The sequence below is a fragment of the Pteropus vampyrus genome, unplaced genomic scaffold (genome assembly GCF_000151845.1).
Source record: "Pteropus vampyrus isolate Shadow unplaced genomic scaffold, Pvam_2.0 Scaffold19, whole genome shotgun sequence".
Taxonomy (NCBI): Eukaryota; Metazoa; Chordata; class Mammalia; order Chiroptera; family Pteropodidae; genus Pteropus; species Pteropus vampyrus.
Window position 1 is genome coordinate 9,765,586 of NW_011888800.1, and position 19,059 is coordinate 9,784,644.

General features: G+C 49.2%; 3 protein-coding genes and 1 pseudogene across 4 annotated transcripts in view; 3 read left to right on the forward strand and 1 right to left on the reverse strand.

Moving 5' to 3' along the window:
- Positions 1 to 1,191, forward strand: part of DUOXA2 (dual oxidase maturation factor 2) — a 3,397-nt gene extending 2,206 nt beyond the window's left edge. The window contains exons 4-6 of the mRNA XM_011355172.1: positions 2 to 92; positions 433 to 647; positions 998 to 1,191. Of these exons, the coding sequence (XP_011353474.1) occupies positions 2 to 92; positions 433 to 647; positions 998 to 1,191 (500 nt within the window). The remainder of the gene's footprint in view (position 1; positions 93 to 432; positions 648 to 997) is intronic.
- A 1,208-nt stretch (positions 1,192 to 2,399) lies between these two features.
- On the reverse strand, positions 2,400 to 5,764 carry DUOXA1 (dual oxidase maturation factor 1). 2 transcript variants are annotated; one of them, XM_011355047.1, is made up of 6 exons: positions 5,605 to 5,764; positions 5,222 to 5,279; positions 4,426 to 4,560; positions 3,973 to 4,186; positions 3,508 to 3,725; positions 2,400 to 2,688 (listed from the first exon to the last, which is right to left on the reverse strand). In XM_011355047.1, the coding sequence occupies exons 1-6, from the start codon at positions 5,749 to 5,751 to the stop codon at positions 2,432 to 2,434; spliced, it is 1,029 nt and encodes a 342-aa protein (XP_011353349.1). In that variant the 5' UTR covers positions 5,752 to 5,764; the 3' UTR covers positions 2,400 to 2,431. The 2 variants fall into 2 exon arrangements, with proteins under 2 accessions (XP_011353349.1, XP_011353350.1); XM_011355048.1 differs by lacking the exon at positions 4,426 to 4,560 and having other exon boundaries at positions 2,432 to 2,688; positions 5,605 to 5,751.
- A 2,341-nt stretch (positions 5,765 to 8,105) lies between these two features.
- LOC111736335 lies at positions 8,106 to 8,228 on the forward strand (annotated as a pseudogene).
- Positions 8,229 to 12,984: 4,756 nt separating this feature from the next.
- Positions 12,985 to 19,059, forward strand: part of DUOX1 (dual oxidase 1) — a 33,161-nt gene continuing 27,086 nt past the window's right edge. The window contains exons 1-6 of the mRNA XM_011355049.2: positions 12,985 to 13,016; positions 14,789 to 14,897; positions 17,255 to 17,338; positions 17,536 to 17,700; positions 18,499 to 18,686; positions 18,869 to 19,059. The exon at positions 18,869 to 19,059 is cut by the window's right edge and continues 8 nt beyond it. Coding sequence (XP_011353351.1) covers positions 14,840 to 14,897; positions 17,255 to 17,338; positions 17,536 to 17,700; positions 18,499 to 18,686; positions 18,869 to 19,059 — 686 coding nt within the window. The 5' untranslated portion in view covers positions 12,985 to 13,016; positions 14,789 to 14,839. The remainder of the gene's footprint in view (positions 13,017 to 14,788; positions 14,898 to 17,254; positions 17,339 to 17,535; positions 17,701 to 18,498; positions 18,687 to 18,868) is intronic.

Below are 19,059 nucleotides of genomic sequence, written 5' to 3' on the forward strand. Positions count from 1 at the left end.
CTGTACTTGGCGGAGAAGTTCACCGAGAGCAGCCCCTGCGGGCTCTACCGCCAGTACCGCCTGGCGGGACGCTACGCCTCGGCTCTGCTGTGGTGTGTGTGGGAAGGAAGTGTGTGTGTGTGTGTGTGTGTGTGTGTGTGTGTGTGTGTGTGTGTGTGCCGGGGAGTGGGGGGAGCGGGCGGGGAGCCAGAGAACGTGAGCTGCGGTTACAGCCCGATGCACTCGGGGTGAGAATTACCGCCGCGCGGGTCAGAAAGTCCTGAGGTCCGCACGAACCGTCGGAATCCGGAGAGACTCAGCAACCGCAGGGAGTTCGCTACACCCTTTGGGAGTTTCCGCTGGGCTTCCGCCACCCCACCCCTGGCTTTCGTTCTGGGGTAAGGACAAAAGGCTGGGATAAGCCGGCTCACAGCGCAGCTGGTCCTCCCGCAGGGTGGCGTTCTGCCTCTGGCTCCTCTCCAACCTGCTGTTCTCCATGCCAGTCCCACTCTATGGAGGCCTGATGCTCCTAGCCACCGGCGCCTTTGCGCTCTTCTCTGTCTTCGTCTTCGCCTCCATCTCCAGTGTGCCACTCTGCCGGATCCGCCTCGGCTCTTCCGCGCTCACCACGCACTACGGTGCCGCCTTTTGGGTCACGCTGGCCACGGGTGAGGACCGAGCGGATGGGCTAGGGGCGGTTGGGCATGGGGACGGGATTTTTACTGGTGAGTGCCTTCTAGTTTACAAACTGAGTTCTCCTATATTACTAATTTGCCCCCTTTCAATAGTTCGTAGAGGCGGGCACTATTATGCCCGTTTTACAGATGAGTGGAGAGGGTATAGAAGGGTTAGATAACTTGCCCCTTAGCATGCGAACCGTGTATGATGTAATCCATACCAGAGATCTTTCTAAGCGCACAAGTGCGTGTGTCGGGGAAGGAAAAGTGAGGGCTGGCCTCCAACAGAAGGAAGGCGTAGCCCTAACCCGCCCCTTTTCCTCGCGTCCGCGGCGCCGCAGGGGTCCTGTGCCTCCTCCTGGGAGGAGCGGTGGTGAGTCTCCACTACACGCTACCCAGCGCTCTTCGCTCCTTCTTGGACCGAAGCGTCAAGGACCGTGGTAACCAAGAGAGAGGGGGCTCACCTCTGAACTTCAACAACCCACTACACAAGAAATTTGAGGCCTCGGACTTAACGATCAGTACTCATCTGTGAAGGAGACTCAACCTCGGACTCCTACTCCGCCTCCGTACACCGCAGGCCAGGTTCAGTGCCCGCCGGGCCTGGGCCAGGAGACCTCTGGAACTGTGGGAGCTGCGCTGTAGAAGCCCAGGGAAAGGTGGGCGGCCTCAGACTTGCACTGTGCACCCTGGCATCTCCCAGGGAGAGCTGTAAATAAATTTTTTTCCTTTTGTTTTTTTTAAAAAAATTTCCTCCCATTAAATTCTATGGCGTCACCAGGCTCTTGGGGGACACAGGCCCTCGGGAGACTTCGCTGGGCTGGAGGCGACCTAGAACATTCTCTTTCTGACTTGCCACGATCCCGGATTCTCTCGGTCTGGAGAATCCAGACTAAGCCGTGAAACGCTGTGGGAGAAGGGCGCCCTCTAGTGAGCCCAGACGCGAACCAATCGGAGCAGCATCAGAAAGATGCGCCTCAAGTGGATGGTAAGGCGTAGAGACCAAGCAGATGGCCCTCTCACTGACCCATTGGGCTCCCCCTCCACTGGTCCAGCTAAGTGAGCTAGGAAGGAATGGCGTTTTGGAGTTTATTCACTAACTCCAGTTTATTCACTATGGAATGGTGTCTGAGGCCCAAAGTAGATGTTAGCAAGGCATAAAAATGTAAGTACTGGGATTTTTAAAAAAGGTCCTTGTCGAGTCTTACGATTTTATTTGGCAAATTTTAGAACTGAAGCTCAAAGAGAATGTGGCGCAGTTGGTTAATATTGAGGGGAGATGAGAAGTTTAGTTTCTTCTCACTTCCAGTGCTGTCTTTCATTGTACCAAATGGTCACACAAACTTGGGAAGTAAAGAACAAAGAAGACCCAGGAAAAATAAAAACAAGAGGTGCAGAAGGATGAGAGGGACCACAGGAGAATCACACTGTAACTGCCCCCAGTCATTATGTGGGTGAAGCTGAGTTTCAATAAATGACACCTTGAAGAGACAAAGCATCAAAGAAAGGCAGGGTTGCTATGTGGAAACAGGGGCAGCCCCTGCTTGGTTTTACCATGTGACAGGGTTTATGGGCAGCTCTAATATGTTCAGCACCTTAGGGCTTTTGTTTTTTAACATCAATAAGTAGAGCCTCCTTTTTCTACTCCACTTATAGACTGAGGCTGAGGGCTGATATAACCCATTCTGTGGGCAGTTCTCATGGATTTATGGGGCTCCAGTGAGGAAGTCACGAGCCACACTGGGAAGTCTGAGTGGCCACCAAAGAGAGGGACCTTATAGGGCACAATCAGGCACTCTGGGGTGCTCCTCCTTACAGCATGTCTCGGAGGAAGCCTCAGACAGAGAAATGTCCTGGGACTGGGGACTCTCAGCTGTGGACCGGTAGCGGGGGCTCAGGAGTCCTCCTTCCTCAGGATTCCACTTCAGCCCAGGATTCTCTCCCACACTCTGGTTGAAGAAAGCCTTCAGCCTGTGGGGCTGCATCCTGTGTGCCACTGCCATGGCCAGGCTCAGCAGCACGCAAAGCACTCCTGGGGATGAGGCAATAGGTGTCTCCCTTAGTGACTGTGACACCCTCCCAAGGACATTTTCTCCTAAGAGCATTAGAACAACTCCAAAGGAGGCCTGGCATCCCTACTTCAAGGTAACTTGGGCTCAGGGAGATGACCGGCTTGGGGTCATATAGTTGGTGTTGCTCTGTTGTTGTGAGTTATGGACTATAAGCCCAGTGCTCTTTCAATTACATCTCAGGGAGGGAAGGAAGGAGGGAGAGAGAGGGAGACAGACAGATAGACAGACGGGGTGGGGAGAGAGAGAGAGAGAGAGAGAGAGAGAGAGAGAGAGAGAGAGGTTGGGAAGGTGGGGGAGAGGGAGAGAGAGCTCTGAAAACAGAAACCCTGGGGAAAGGACAGCAGGGCACAGAGGAGGAGGCATGGGAAGGGGCATGAGGGATAGACACAGTGGGACAGGAGAGGATAATATGACGGCAGGACAATTTAAGGCTATGTGAGGGAGGGACAGAGAAGGGTTCTAGGAATAGGAGACACAGAGAAGAATATTGGAGGAAGCGGGAGGGGCCATGAGATTGGAAGATTTGGGAAAGAGCTGGGTGAAGAGAGTTGAGGACATAAGAGGGAGAGAGGACACAGGCTAGTAAGAATATACAAGGAGGGAAGGGGAGTGGAACTGTGGAGAGAAAACCCGGAGATAAGGGATATGAGAGGGATCGGGCTTTAAAGAGGGGAAAGGCATTCTGACCCCAGACTCTCAACCCCACCAGCATTGTGGTCCCTGACCCTTCCTCCCTGGCCCTAAGCTCTTCAGTGCCTGTCTTCAAGGCTGAGCCTCACCTGTGGTCAACGTGATCCAAAAGGCAGGCCCAAGGCGAGTTTGCAGCACAGCACTGCCCAGGCGCAGGGGACAGGGTTGGGTAGGTGATGTGGCAATGGAGAAGAAAAGCAGTCCCAACAGCTGGAAGATCCCCGTGGCCAGCAGCATGTGGCCTCCGTATATCAGCGCAGGCATGGACAGCATCACGTTGGCCAGCAGCCAGCAGAGGAATGCTACCCTGGAGAGCCAGGACCTGGTGAAAGCTGACCCAAGTACCTCTGCCTGGAGGGACCCAGGTAGAGACTAAGGGACTCAAGGATACCCCAAAGATGTGAGGTAGGGTTTCTGCCTGTGGGCTTCACAACAGAGTACTGTGGTGACTGGTGCCAGCCTGTCTAATCAGGGACCTTCACATGAGTGAAGGAGAGATGGCTAGGAACCCTGTTCCTGGGTCTAGGCCAGCAGGACCTCTCTCTTACCCTTACCACAGAATGGCTGAGGTGTAGTGTCCTGCCAGGCGATACTGGCCATGCAGACCACATGGGCTGTTCGGGGCGAACTTCTCTGCCAGGTAAAGCACAGGGTCTGGCAGCCCCTTCTCCAGCGCCCTTGCATACTCCTCAGCATAGGTCTCGCCTAGGCGCCAGGTGAACTCCTCATTGTAATTGATGGTCTCATTCAGCTGCTGCACTGGGGTCCCTGGAAAATGGGGCAGCTGTGTTTGGCAGGGACCCAAGGGCCAGAGTAGGGGGCTCACCACACCAAGCAAAAGGACAGGAGCTGGTCTCAATGGAGAGAAGTCAGCTTCCAAGGCCTGAGAATGTCCCCTCCTAACCATCCCACCATCCTGTCTGTAGCTCTTTAGACCATACCAGACTAGATCCCAAAGACACAGAGCAGAGCCTTCTCCTCCCTCACAGGTAAGAGCCCTCCCTCACCTGTGAGTGTGATGTTGACTCCTCCAAGCCCAAGCTGCAGGCCAACATCAGCGCTGATCCACTGGGAACTGAAGGCTTTATATGATGTGTTGGTGCTGACCTGGCCCACGGACCACTCAGAACTGAAATTCACAGCTGAGGTTGGGGAGTTGGACATGTGGGAACTCAGGGAAGCCTGGGCATTGCTGGATTAGAGTTAGAAGGAGAGCTACAAGGGGACCGTGTCTGCTTTGTTCACAATTGTGTATATCCATTAACTGGCCTAGTGTCTGGTTGGTTTGCCAACAATATGTGGAATGAATAAATGGAACAGAATCCAAGATTTCCCTTGGTCATACTCCTCTCACCCCTCTCTCTCTTCCTCCTCCCATTTAAGGAGAGCTACTCAAATAGCTGGGAGAGGAAACATTAACATGATAAATAAACTGTGCTGGGCAAACACGGACTTTCCATCTCTACTATTTGCCTAATTCTCAAAGCAAAGCAAGCAGCCCTCTCCCATTTCCTCCCTCCAGTCTCCAAAGACCTTCTCCCCACAGACATTCATTTTGACCTGCTTTCCTCCAAATAAAATGTTAGGAAGGTTGAAGAGATGCATCCAGGATGGTTTCCCAGAGCACACACCCCTCAGGGCAATGGTAAGAGTGAGGGGCTAAGGCCATGCTGAGGGAGGCATGTCTAGATGACCACCCTGAAGCAGAAACTGCCATGGAGAAACAAGGAGAGGCCAGGCAGGATGCTGAGGGACCGAGGTGGGTCAGAGGCACTGTCCAAGTCAGCTATGCTTCATACTCACCCAGGATCACAGCCCCAATGAATAAGCTGGTCACCACCCGCAGCAGCCAGAATAGCCTCTGATCCATAGGGGGAGGGGAAGGGGTGTTAGGAAGGAGCACTCTCCTTCCAAGTCCACAAGTCCACCCTTCCTCTTTCCAGACTTGGGGAGAGTGTTCTAAACCTGAGGTCACTTGGTCAATGGAGATCAGAGTACCTGGCACATAGCAAGTGCTCAAAAACCTTCTGTTGAATCAATGAGTAGGGGAGCTCTCTGTTGGGGAGGGGTGCTTTCTCAGGACTGCAGCGTCTTTCCTGAGTTTGGGTGTATTCAGAGAGTCTGGTCCCCTCACCTCCGAGGCCAAGGTCTCTCTGGGGCTGGGGTCTCCAGGGTTCGTTTCTCACCATTTTGCCCCGAATGCCAGGCAGGATGATGATGAAGGTGACCAGTGCAGTCAGAAAGATGGTGATGATGATGGCCAAGGTAGTGTCCATTGAGAAGGTTGGCTTGGGGCCAGGATAGAAGGGGAATGTGTGTCCGAAAGCAGCCATTTTGGTGAGGTTGTGCAGGAGAGATGGATGCTGTACAACAACAATAGATGTTTACTGAGTGCCTTCTATGTGCCAGGCACTGTTCTTGCTGCTGGAGATACAGTCAAGAATACACCAAACCAGGCCCCTCTTCTCTGGAGCTCACCAGACTCCACCGTTACTGCCATTCCACTGCCCCTCAGCCATCCAGCTCCCCGTGTGTTTTGGCTATGAGTGAATGAGGGTCTTGGCATTCAGTCTCTGTTGCCCTATGCTTCCTTCCTAACCCCAGGTCCCCTAAATCAATGCCACCACTACCCTCAAGGCTTCTCTGCTTCCTCTGGGACTGTCTTAAGAAATATAATTCTTTTTTTTTATCTCCCTTAGGCCTCCAGCACAAGCAGACAGATTGTAGAACACAAAAAGAGCTATGTTTACTATCAAGTAAAGGCATAAGGGTGAAAGATGGTGTTACAGATTACAAAAAGATTGGCTTTCTTTCTCAGTTCCCAAAGGAACAAAGGCCAGATAGCTCTCCTAAGCACATAATTCAATTACATCATCAGAGGGCTGATTCCCAGACCTGGCACTGCCCACTCTGGTCTGTCCAGCTCTCTCAAGCACCTGGCTTCTGCTCTGGCAACTCTAGAACAATCAAGCTGAATTGAGTTTACCTCAATAAGTACTGAAGGATCACCCACCCTCCACCAGGCACAGTGCTAGAGCCAGATGTCCCTCTACCCCACACATCAACAGCAGCCTTCCTCCTTGACTTAAATTCCCAGGCCTCATTTCAGTTCAAACCCTGGCTCAGCTCTTCTCTGCTTGTCCTGTGATCTCAGAGCTAGTTTGACTTTAGTTTGTCCCTTTGCAGACAGGATATGGGGGAAATGGTATCTGAACTTACTGTGTCTTGTTAAATCCAGACAGAATGGATTATAAGACAAGCTATTATTTTATGTATGAGAGAAAGAGAGAGAGAGAGAGAGAGAGAGAGAGAGAGAGAGAGAGAGAGAGAGAGAGAGAGAGAGAGAGAGAGAGAACGGGAACTAAGTAAACCATGACAGCCATTTTTTTCTTTTCTTTTTTTTGGGGGGGGGGAGGGTGTTTTGTTTTCAAATTTTTACCTTTTTTTTTGGTTGTTGTTGTTTTTCTTTCATTTCTAATATATATTTTTTCATGTTTAGCTCTCTGTACATGACAGTCATCATTATACCTCAATTCCATGATACGCCTCGACTTCAGAGATGTCAAAAAGTGAAAAGAAATGCATCCTATAATCAATGATCCCTGCTCCACTCATTTCCCTGTGTAGGACCTATACAGGGATTTGGGTTTGCCCAGGAGGCTCCATGACTTATAGTCTGACCAGATAGTGTCTTGTTAAGTGATACAGTGAAAGAATAAGCTTCGGAGTTAAGCAGCTCTGTGTCAGAATTCCACCTCTGCCTCTTGAAAGTTACCTGACCTCTACAGAGACTTGGTTTTACTAAAAAAATAGGGATGATAATAATGTTTACCTCAGAGGGTCATTGTGAGTATGAAATAAGATTATGCATGTAAAGTTCTAAGAATATTACCTAGAACAGAGTAATATCAATAAATGGAAACTACCAGATTGGGAAGGAAGGGGCATTTCATTACTCCATTTATCTATTTCTCCAGTCTTTTCTGTGGGCTGGAATCAGTTCTGGATCTGGTTCCAGTTCTTCAGTGGCTAATTTATCGTTTTTAAAAAATATGTGAACATTTATTTTATTTATTTTTCATTTACGTATAGGTAATATACAATATTATATTAGTTATATTAGTTTCAGGTGTACAACAATATAGTGATTCAACATTTTTATACCTTACAATGTGATCACTAATTCTAGTAATCATCTGTTCAATGACTAATTTTTTAACATTGGACAGGCAAATGACAACTTCCTCTGTCCTTGGTTTCCTTATCTGCAAATGAATATGATGATCCATGGGTCCCTTCCAATTCTAACTTCTGTGATTCTCTTATAATACACTATAGCCTTCCCCTCTCCTTCTAAGCTGGCCATCTCCTTGTGCTCTCTCTGGGGGTAGCATGATATCAGCAAAGAAACAGAAAGATGGATGGTTTAAACTTTTTAATCCTGTCCCATAACTTCTGAGTCTCAGTTTTAACATGTACTTTTGCTTTTTTCTTAACTTGTAAACTCTTCCATCCCAGAGCAATGGGTATCTCTTTTCTCCTGGGCTCTGCCCCCAGTCCTGCCTGCCTTCACCACCACCTTTTTCATCAGTTATCCCTTCTCTTTGAAACTTCGCAGCTCCTCTTTCTCCTCTGGCTCCTTCTCTCAAGGAGATGCTTAAATTTCTCTCATATCAAGAACACAAGAGTCTACGGCTATGCTACCCTGAACAAACCCAATCCCATCTGATCTCGGAAGCTAAGCAGGGTTGGGCCTGGTTAGTTAATACTTGGATGGGAGACCACCTAGGAAGACCAGGTGCTGTAGGTGTAAAAAATAAAAAAATAAAAGATTGTAAGCTGACAACGTCCTTGCAATCTGTGAGGTCAACCAAGGGTTGCCTCGCCTATAAATAAATGAATGAATGAATGAATGAATGAATGAATAAATAAATAAAGAAGAACACAAAGAAAAAGGACTCTCTCTTTTAACCTTCTGGGTCCCCTCCAGCTACCATCTTATTCCATTCTCTCCCTTTCACAGTCAGGCTTTTGGGAGAATAGTTCATGTTGATATTACCACTGCCTTATCTCCTCAACTCATTGCGATCTGACTTTTCCCCATGCTCAACTTCTCCATTAGGTCACCAAGCGCTAAATCCAAAGAGAAGTTTTCTCTTTTCATCCTTTGTGACCTATCTGTGGTATTTGACACTGTGGATCATTCTCTCTTTCTTCAAACTTTTCCTACTAGGACATCTATGACACCATGTTCTCCTGGGCCTCCTGCCTTTGGCCATCCTTTTGTGAATCTTTTGCCAGTTCTTCCTCCCTCTTAAATGTTTATGCTCTCCAGGATTCTATCTTGGCTCTCTTCTTTTAGCACTCTTTATGATTCCCTGGGCAAACTCATCCATTTTCATGGCTAATGCTTCTTGAATCTATGTCTCTAGGTAGGCCACCTACCTGGGCTCCAAACACAAAAGGGTCAATTCATCCATGGGTATTTTCACTTGGATGTTCTACAGATGCCTCAGATTTAACAGGTCCCAAACTGAATTCACTGTCTCTATTTTGCTTTCGATTCCATTTTCTTTGTCTCTTTAGTGGTCTCTCCACCTCATCAATCAAATAAGTCAGAGACCTGGAACATCTTACCTCCTAAATATTTCTAGAAACCATCCATCCATGCATTTCCTTCCCTACTGTCTCTGCCCTAATTCAGCTTCATCTGTCTTGCCTGGTGCCAGAACAATTTTTCTAAAAGCAAATATAATTATTTCACGTTTTTGCTCTGGGTAAAATATAATCTTCTCACCATTACATAGAAAGTCCTTTGTGATCTGGTCCCACCTACCCTTCTACCTCCATCTTTCACCCAGTCTAATCTCTAGCCACACTGAACCTACTGGCCTCTCCCTGAATCGGACATGCTCTTTCAAGCCTTCGTTCCTTTGTATATGCTATTTCCTCTGCCTGAAATGCTCTTACCTTCTTGGCAAACTCATTTTCACCCTTCAAGTCTCAGCTTGTGTTAACTCCTCTGTGAAATTTCCTCTGACATCATTGGGCCAGTATGGACGTTCCTACCTCTAACGTTCTGATTGCATTTTGAACATTCCTCCACAATCCCAATAATTACATTATACTCTGATTGTTTGAACATCTCTCCCCCTTTACCTTCTAATCTCTTTAAGGTCAGGGGGACTTTGTCTTTCCATCTTTGCATCTTCTGCATGTAGCATATACTAATGGGTCTGTGGATCAAATGAATGAATACATGAATGTGTTCCTCTCCCTCCAAATGGTATCTTCTATTTTCACACACAAGAGGGAGCTATGCTCCTTCATTGTCCTATGCTATACTCACTCAGCGTTTACCGAGTATCACCAATACAGGGCTATGGACTGGGCAGGAAGGAATTTGACCATCCCTGTCAATTTTTAATACTTTCACAAAATTTTCAGAAAGCCTCTTCAATAGTCGGAGCCTCTAAAGAATAAATGTTCATGTTTAACTGAATCTGAAACACACATTTCAACTCTAGCTGAAGATGAGTAACTAAGAATTTGTGGATCAAATTACTGTAAAATATGTGATTGTAATATTTATTTTAAAGCAATGTTTATTGGTCTAAGAATATTTTTTACTTATAACACCTAGACTGAAGCCATTAGAATTTTGATGGAAGGCTGTGTGTGTGTGTGTGTGTGTGTGTGTGTGTGTGTGTGTATAGGCTATGAAATGTAGATTATCTTGGTTAGTAAGATAGGAAGATAGAGCAAGTTTGCTAATATAAGAATACACGTTATATGCTAGAATTTCAAAATCAACTATTTGCAATATAAGCAAATAATAATAGTGTAATGTATTTTGGTCGGGTCATATATTAACATTATTTCTGCATTTATTTGAAAGGGAGGTTATAAAATATTTTACAAGAATGGCTCATCACTATTAACATGGTGTGTCTAAGAAACACTAACAAAAGGTTTTCTATATCTTAAGTACAGAAGAACAATGTTAACTTATTTACAATTCTCCAAAATATTAAAGATGACTAAAGCAAAAAGACAGTTGGTGGATAAAATTTGCCTTGATTAATTTCTTCTCATTCAATTTTTCAGAGTTTCCAAGAGCTCTCATTGGTGATATACAACTACTAATGAATTAGGTCTTCCTTAATCTACATTGCCTACTTTAATTTTTCATGACCCTGATCTTAATTTGATTTTAATTATTAAGCTAACAAGTCACCTGCATGAAGAGGTAGGACTAAAATGAAAAGTTCCCACATCCAGGAATCCTGCTTTTCCTCCAAAGTTTATAGTTGCCCTCAGGAACGTCTTTCTCCCTGGCTTGCCAAGGAGGGTCTGATAGTAGAATTTCTTCTACTCTGATAAAAATGTCATGTCAGTCTTCACTTGACCCACTTCTCCCCTAGTTTACCACTATGACTGGTACATATACATAATGGATATTGATATAAATAAGCACAAGATACAATCAGACACATATCTACAAGTTCATATAAATGGAAATACAGGCACAGGAAAGAAGTAGTTCTCAGTAACATAGACATCTAGACATAAAAACCTTCCAGAGGCTCCTATGACAAAACTGGGGTGCTTTCTCACTGGGGCGAGACCAATCCTCACAGTTTAGGGTCCTCCTTTCTCACCTGGCCTGAAGAGGTGAGGGACAATTTTTACTTTTCTAAAGTCCCTTAGAATACTGAAGCATTTCTCACAGCTGTATTTCAGACACAGTAATCCAATTCTTACCTACCACAGGATGAAGTAGGGTTCTCATGTATGTATAAGGGATGGGCAAGAGATAGTTGCAATCTTTAAGAAAACTCATCCTAGTATAAAGCTCCAGTCTTCTGCATCCAAAGTTCTCATGTGCTTAGTGCTCCATGGTCTTTCGTAGCTTGACGGGTATTTCTTCCTGAAGTCTCTCCCTGCCCACCACCCCCATCTTCTGGAACCCAAAGAGTAAAGACTACTAATTATCTACAAAGGATGGCACACCTGGAGTTTCCAAGAGCTCTCATTGGTGATATACAACTACTAGAAAGTGATGGTTTATTTCTCTGGTTGGGATTGACTCCATTCAAAGTTTACAGCTCTGGCTGGCTAAGGGGACCCTGTCAAGAACTCCTATCCTAGCCTTTCTTCTTCAAGAATGTGGTGGGGCGAGGGGGCATGTGTATGTGTGTTGCTGCAGCAAAGGAGAAATTAAGAGAAACAGAACAAGATCTGAAAAGTAGGTTGAGGCAGGAATCCCCAGTAAGCGCTAAGGTGGGGAAGGATCCCAGGGGTGCTGAATCATGTCAGCCAAACCATCCAGACTCTAGTTAAGCCAGAATAAGGATTTGATGTCTGTAAACTTTGTGTCGGTTATGGCCTGTCTTATGAGGTTTTTCTTGTCCCCTCTTAGTTTCTTACCAAACTTTCTCTTTAAAGATCTGAATTCAATTTTGGGTGGACACAAAAGTGCGTCCTAGGGGCCAGAGTGAGGTCGACACTTCAAGGCCCTCTCCCAAACCCAACGGGACCGCACAGACCCCAGCAGCTGCATCCCAGCCACTCACACGAGACTAAGGTTCCCTACCTTCACCTCTTCCAGACAATGCGTGCGTGGCAGCTCGCGCCGCTGGCCTCCTCCTCGTGGAATCTCACACGCAGCACTCCTGGGAGTAGGATCAGGGAGGGGACCCGGTCCGGAAGTTCTGTCACCAAAGCGTAATGCCCTTTCTCTATGTGGGGCTCCCTTCCATCTTCCACTCTTCTAATTCACTTAAGGACCAGGCTATGACCGAACAAACCGGGTTCGGGATCGTCCCCTGCCTCCTACTCCAAGTCACTCGGCCTTTTCAGACCACACCCCAGGCTCTGCTGCACTGTCTTCTACCCAGGCCCGGCGCAGAGAAGGGACAGGTGCCTATCTCCTCCACAGCCATCCCTCCAACCCCTCCTTTTCCTCTCCCCATGCCCAAACCCTAGGCAGCTCCAGCACAAACCTAGCGATGCAGTCTGGGGTCCTGCGGGGCGCGGTAAGACTCCCCCGAGATCGCACGAGGAACACGAGGTGGGAAGTGGTTACGGCAGACTCCGACAGGGCCTGAGGACGGTGCCTTACTTGGATGCCTGGCCAGGTCTGCGGGCAGACTTCTTGGTCTTAGAGCCCAGATCCGACGGTTTGGAGAGGATTTGGGGAGTGCCTCCCTGTCCCCCGCACCCTCTCGGTCCTCCGCCCTCTCCCAGCCCCAGCAGACCTGTAGAAGCAGACTTGCCCTTTTTGCCCACCACGTGGCCGCACTAGCAGAGCCCTACAAGCACGTGCAGTCTCACTTTTCGGGCTCCGATCCCCTCGGAGCACCTCTGCGGGTCGCAGCCTCACCGGCTTCTATCCCGCCCCACTCCGCCCCGCCCCGCCTTAGGACTGGGGCGCGCCGTCCCCTTTTCACTCCCCAGCCCCGCCCGCCCCGGCGCAGAGCAAGAGAGGGAGCCGGACCAGAGCAGGCATCGCTGGCCCAGAGCAGGCATCGCCGGCCCAGTTGCGAGCCCGGCAGGAGCCCAGCCGCAGTCCCGGCTCCGGACGCTCCAGACGCAGGTCAGATCCAGGACGGCTTCTCTGGGCCCCGTGGGTCTGGGTGCTCTGGGGAAGGGAGTCCCAGAGACATGGTTGCGGCAGAGTGTGCCCCAGCTCCGCCGTGGGGAATTCCAGTGTGACCTCCCTCCCCCATCCCTCGTGCCTCCGTTCTTAGCCAGAGGTTCCCATGGGCCCTGTTAGAGCCTATCTTCCATCTCACCAAGGTTTTGGAAAACTGGATTCTTTGGAACCTGGGTATGTTGGGTGACCTAGTTTGCTTGGGCCTATAGGAATCTTTCTGGATCTCCTCCTGGCACCAGGGCATCATGCTAGAAAGGGAATTTGCGGCTTTCAGAGACCAGGCTTTCCTGTTCAGTCCTTCCTTGGGACCAAGTTGGAATCCCTATGGCCTTGACTCATCTTTCCCCGCCCCAGGGTCACCACTCTAGGACTTCAGGCTGGAAAAGTAGTCATGTAGGCAGACCTGTGCTCTCTCTCTGGCTCTGCCACTGCCTGGGGCATCACTGCCCTGTCATGAGGTTGTGCTTGCTTTCAAGGTTGTTGGGAAGTTACTGAACCGATGTTGCTGTGTAAATCGTTGTGGCTACTCACAGGCAAGGAGTAGTTATTAAGCATGTCTACCTTCCCTTTCAGGTTGTCCTTAGCCTGAAAGCTCACTGCATGCTTTTATAGATTGAATGATATATTGACGTCTGGGGTCAAGGATCCAGAAATCGGAGTGGGGGAGGGGGAGGGAGGCAGGACATCCTAGATCAGGCAAGGACTGTTGTGGCCACTTTGGCATGTCCAGCCTTGCAGCTTCAACCATCCAGAGCCCTGCTTTTCACAAGCTATCAAAGGTTTCTAGGATAGAGTTGGTAGAATGCAAAGCTTTTGAATTATGACAGGGCCTAGGTTTTTTTCATTTAATTGGAGATAGCAAGTGGGGATGAGGTAACCCTCTGGGTTCCCCCCTCTGTGACTAGACAACCTGACCAGGAACCCTAAGGGTTTAGCTGGAAATGAGGCTTTCCCTGAGCTCCCATGTTCCTCCACCAGATAGTTTCTCAGCCCCCTGCCTTTAAGAGGTCTTCACTGGCCTGAGGCACTCCCTGTGTCATTCCGGCGTCCCAGTCTGAGTTCTCTGCTGCCTCTGTTTCCCTGTTGTCACTAGGTGACTTTTTGGCCTGGGGAGAGAGAGCAGGAAGCTGGCATTGAGCACACAAACCCCTGAGTCCACACAGAGGAGCCGAACTCCAGACCACTCTTTCTATATTACATTTACGTAACATCTGCTACTTTTTATCCTCACCTTTGATTCTAGAAACCACACTAGGAAATAGACAGTTCAGGAAGGTTTACCCCCACAGCTGGAAAAGAAAACCAAGGTTCAGACCAGAAAAGTGACTTGCCTAAAATGCAGCACCCTATCCTGGCCTCAGTCCAGTGTCCTGGCCCCCAAGCAAGGCTTGTTCCAAAAATAACACTGCAGGAAGCTTGGCCAGAGCAATTTTTTCCAGTTAATTTTAGGAGGTAAAATCCAGAAACACAGGGATTTCTCTTTGCTTCAGTCATCACTAATCTCCAGTACTTAGTTCCATGCCCACTACATAGTATGCACCCATCAAATATTTGTTAAATGAAAGATTTTTGGAAGGGAGCTAGGCTTCTGCTTTGTGCTACTCACTGTGGCCTTGGCCTAGCCCCACGCCTTGATTCATAGGGACCTGCAGAGGCCCTGACCTGACTTTCCTGAACTACTTGGGCTCATTCTCTCTGTCTTCTTTTTCTAGGGTCTCCATTTTAAGATATTCTAACATCTGAGCCTTGTTATCATTTTCATCATGGGCTTCCACCTGACTATGGCATGGACTCTCCTGCTCGGGGCATTGATGCCCATGGGTGAGTACAGATAGCTAGGCGCAGAGGAACCCAGTATCTTCTAGGCTCCTCCAAGGAGAGAAGCTGTATCATATTCATCTCTGTATCCTTACTCCCTAGCTAACACAACAGCCTACACATAGTAGGTGCTCATTTCCAGCTTGTTGACTAGATGGATGGATAATGGAATGAAATATTTCTTCAAATACACAGAATTAGGGAGCCTGCAACTTATGTGTCAGCACTTTCTATTTAATTCCTTACAGTCTGGGACCCTTTCTCTCTCCCTCATCTTCTTTCCTCATAAAGGACGAGATAAATAGAAAAAGATTGATTAGACATACAAAAAAATAAAGGACCTTGGGGTCAGATTGGACTGAAAGTTAATTTCTCCAAAGGGAAGCCACTGATGTTTTTGAACAATATGGTTGGGAAAAACAACAACAACAACAACAACAACAATAAACTACTATCCACAAGAGTTTCATCTTGTTACCTTCAGCTTTGGATGGTATCTAAGGCCATTCTCTGTAGTCTGCATCTCTGAGGAGGGAAGTGGGCTTAGGGTGACACAACTTAGGCTAAAAAAAGCAAACTCCTGATCATCAGAGGTTGGGGATGCAAGAACAGGGAGCAAAGAAAAGCTGTAGAATGATCTGTCTTGGTTGGAGGTATAAGATGATGAGATGGTCCCTGTAGCTTCTCCCTCGCCAGAGCTGCTCATATTCTCATTCCTTCCTCTCTATGCCTTGGCCTTGGTTTTTCCTTTTCTCACCATCTCTTGCCTCTTATTCCCAAGAGGCATTCCCTGCTACATCCTCCCCAAGAGGTCCCCCCACCTTGTTCTGCCACCAGTTCATCTTATTTTAGAAATCACATGTATGTGGCTGCCTGGCATTTTGGCCCCTTAGTTGAGTTCTGTAGATGTGAAGAATTTTTTTCCTTCCTCTCTTTTAGGTTCTTTGGTCTGTCTAATAATTAAATTGGCATAAGCCATATTAACAGGAGAAAAACAAATTTAATTTCATAAATAGGAGAGCCCTATAAAAATTGGAGACCCAAGGTCAAGTTGGGCAGTTGAGGCTTCTGTGCCATCCTGAACTGAAGAATGAAATAAGGGCTTGGGGCTTCAAAGGCAAGGAGAGAAATTCATAGGACAATACAAAGAGCAGATGTTTGGTTAGGTGTTTACCCTACCATACAGATAAAAGGTTATCTCTGGTATTAGCCCTCTTTCTGGGCCAGGCTCCCTATCTAAATTATTTTTGGTGTTAAGGGAGAGGTGAGTTTCTCTGGAGTCTGCTGGTTCTTGATTGCCTCAAAATATTCCACATGCCAAAGTGTCATATTTTAGAGTCACTTATTCTGCTCTCCTTAAGTTCTTTGCTCAAACATCAGGGCCTCACTCATTTTCCTTCTCTGACCTCCTGGTGTGTGTGCGTTGGGTATGGGGCAGAAGGGTAGCTCTGAGATCCTGTCCTTGGTCTGAGAAGGGAGACAATCAGAGACCCTCTGGCCGATGAGAATCCTTTTCTTTGTTCTGTTCTCTGAGGTGAGCAGAGAGGGAGCCTCCTAGTTTGGGGAAAAGAATCTACTGACCAGAAGGACCCCCGCTATATCTGATTCTGGACCCTCCCTCTGTCCCCACGGCTTGAGCTCTTCCCTCCAGTAGCTGAGTGCTCTCTCCCTGGCCCTAGTTTTTTGAGAGTACAGTAGGGTCAAGAGGAGGAAATATGTGGGGGATATGATGCCCCCAAAGAGGAAGAGATGAGGTTATCATTACTGTCAGTCCCTGATTCCACCCAAAAAAACTGGGGAAAAGACCATAGTAGCAAACGGCCCCAAAACCACAGCCCTTGGCCCATACCCTTGTTCTGGACTCTGCTCAGCAGGAGAGGGCCAAGCCCTTCTCCACATTCCATGGGTCATGGAATGACATGTCCCTCCCTGGGTAGAAGAGCGGCTGGCTCTTTCTCTGTGTGATGTCTTACAGCTTGGAATGGCTTCTGTCTGGCCATGTCCTCCAGAAAGCTGAGGTATGAGGGTAGTAGAAGTCTCCTGCATCCTCTTCCCCATTGCCACTGTTCTTCTGCTTCCTCTTTCTCTCTGAGGCCATTTGTCAGCACACTGCACCTGACTACATTCTTTTAGTGCTCCCTGATATGTCCTACCCCACACCCTTGCCCCAGCAGCTTAAAAATTGGGCTTGAATTTGAACATTACTTTGCTCTGGTTATTTCCCTCTGCACCCTACCTCCCACATCTGTGCACTTTCTGCTGCCCCAAGTGCTAGGCTCACAGGACCCATATCCTGCAGGTTTACCCATTCTCTCATGTACTGACTTGCCCAACTGCCCCTTCCTTCTCTCCTCACACAGGAGCTCAGAACCCCATTTCGTGGGAGGTGCAGCGATTTGATGGGTGGTACAACAACCTCATGGAGCACAGATGGGGCAGTAAAGGTAAGTGAGAACAAGGCAGAGACAGAACCCCAGGTTCAGGGTGATACCCACCACTAAGCGGTAAGGGCTGACAATCACCATCAAAGGCTCATCCATTCCTAAGGTTTTAGTATCTGTGGTATGGAGGGAAGCCTGGGAGAGAGGAGGTCTGGAAGTGCCCCTGAGGATTCATCCTTGTCTTTACTCTCCCACTTCAGGCTCTCGGCTACAGCGCCTGGTCCCAGCTACCTATGCGGATGGTGTGTACCAGCCCTTGGAAGAACCCCACCTGCCCAACCCCCGAGAACTTAGCAACACTGCCATGAAAGGCCCTGCAGGGCAGGCCTCCCTGCAAAACCGAACAGTGCTGGGAGTCTTCTTCGGTGAGGGCCTCAACCTGTAGGAGAGGGAGGCCAGTGGGGTCAGGCAGCCACCTCTATGTCAGAGGGGGGACTCAGGGAGTGAGGGAGAGAAGTGACCAAGGGTGAGAGAGATGGAGGGGCAAGTGATAGGGTGGGCTAGGGGTGGGAGCAGAGGGAGAAAGTCTGGTTGGGGGAGGCATAAATCTGCCCCACACTAAGCTGTTGATGGGCGTGGTGGTAGAAGCAGGAAGCAGGAGCATGAACATAATCTGATAAGGACTCTTGGTGGGATCCTGTTCTCACTTGTAGCCCCTGTTGTTCCGAGGACAGGCTCAGGACAAGATTTTGACTCTGGCAGGAGGGCTGGGAGGATGTCAAATGGGAGTGCTAGAGTGACCTTACCCCAGTGACTGGCTTGTTGGCTCCCAGCAGGAATGCCAGGCTCCTGCTAGCCACCCAGAGTACCACACATGCTTCCCAGCATTCACCGCCTTACTGAGGTTGGCAGGCCCGCTGGGCAGGCTGCTCCCAGCAGCATGTTGGAGCTGGTGCAGTCCGTCCCATTACAGATTGCCTAGGCACACTCACCGGGCACCTCCCAGTTACCAAGGAGAAGACCAAACTGGCAATGAAAACAGTTTAGACCAGAGTGTAACAAAGAATTGGGAAAGGGTGGGGGAAGTCAAGGCTTTGACTTGCCCAGAATGGCTGCTGAGTCTTTAGAAGCTTCTAGGGTAAGGAGGGGGACCACTAGATACCTGGTGCACAAAAGCGAGTGGCCTTAGCAGTCCCTAGCATGCCCTTGTCCACTGCCCGCAGGCTACCACGTGCTCTCAGACCTGGTGAGTGTAGAGAGACCCGGTTGCCCCGCCGAGTTCCTCAACATCCACATCCCGCCTGGAGACCCCGTGTTCGACCCGGACCAGCGCGGAGACGTGGTGCTGCCCTTCCAGAGGAGCCGCTGGGACCCCAAGACCGGACAGAGCCCCAGCAACCCCCGGGACCTAGTGAGACGAGGCAGTTGGCGGGGCGGGGGCTGCAACGAGGAGGGTGGGGCCCTGGGCCCAGAGCCTGGCAGGGTCGGGTGGCAGAGGCTCCCATCCCCCACCCACGGACACCCGCCTGGCCCTGGCCTTCCCTTAAGCTCCTGGGCTACCCGACCCCGGCTCACCAGTCCGTGACCCCGCAGACCAACGAGGTGACGGGCTGGTTGGACGGCAGCGCCATCTATGGCTCCTCGCACTCCTGGAGCGACGCGCTGCGGAGCTTTTCTGGGGGGCAGCTGGCGTCCGGGCCCGACCCCGCCTTCCCCCGGGACGCGCAGAGCCCCCTGCTCATGTGGAACGCTCCCGACCCCGCCACGGGACAGCGCGGGCCCCA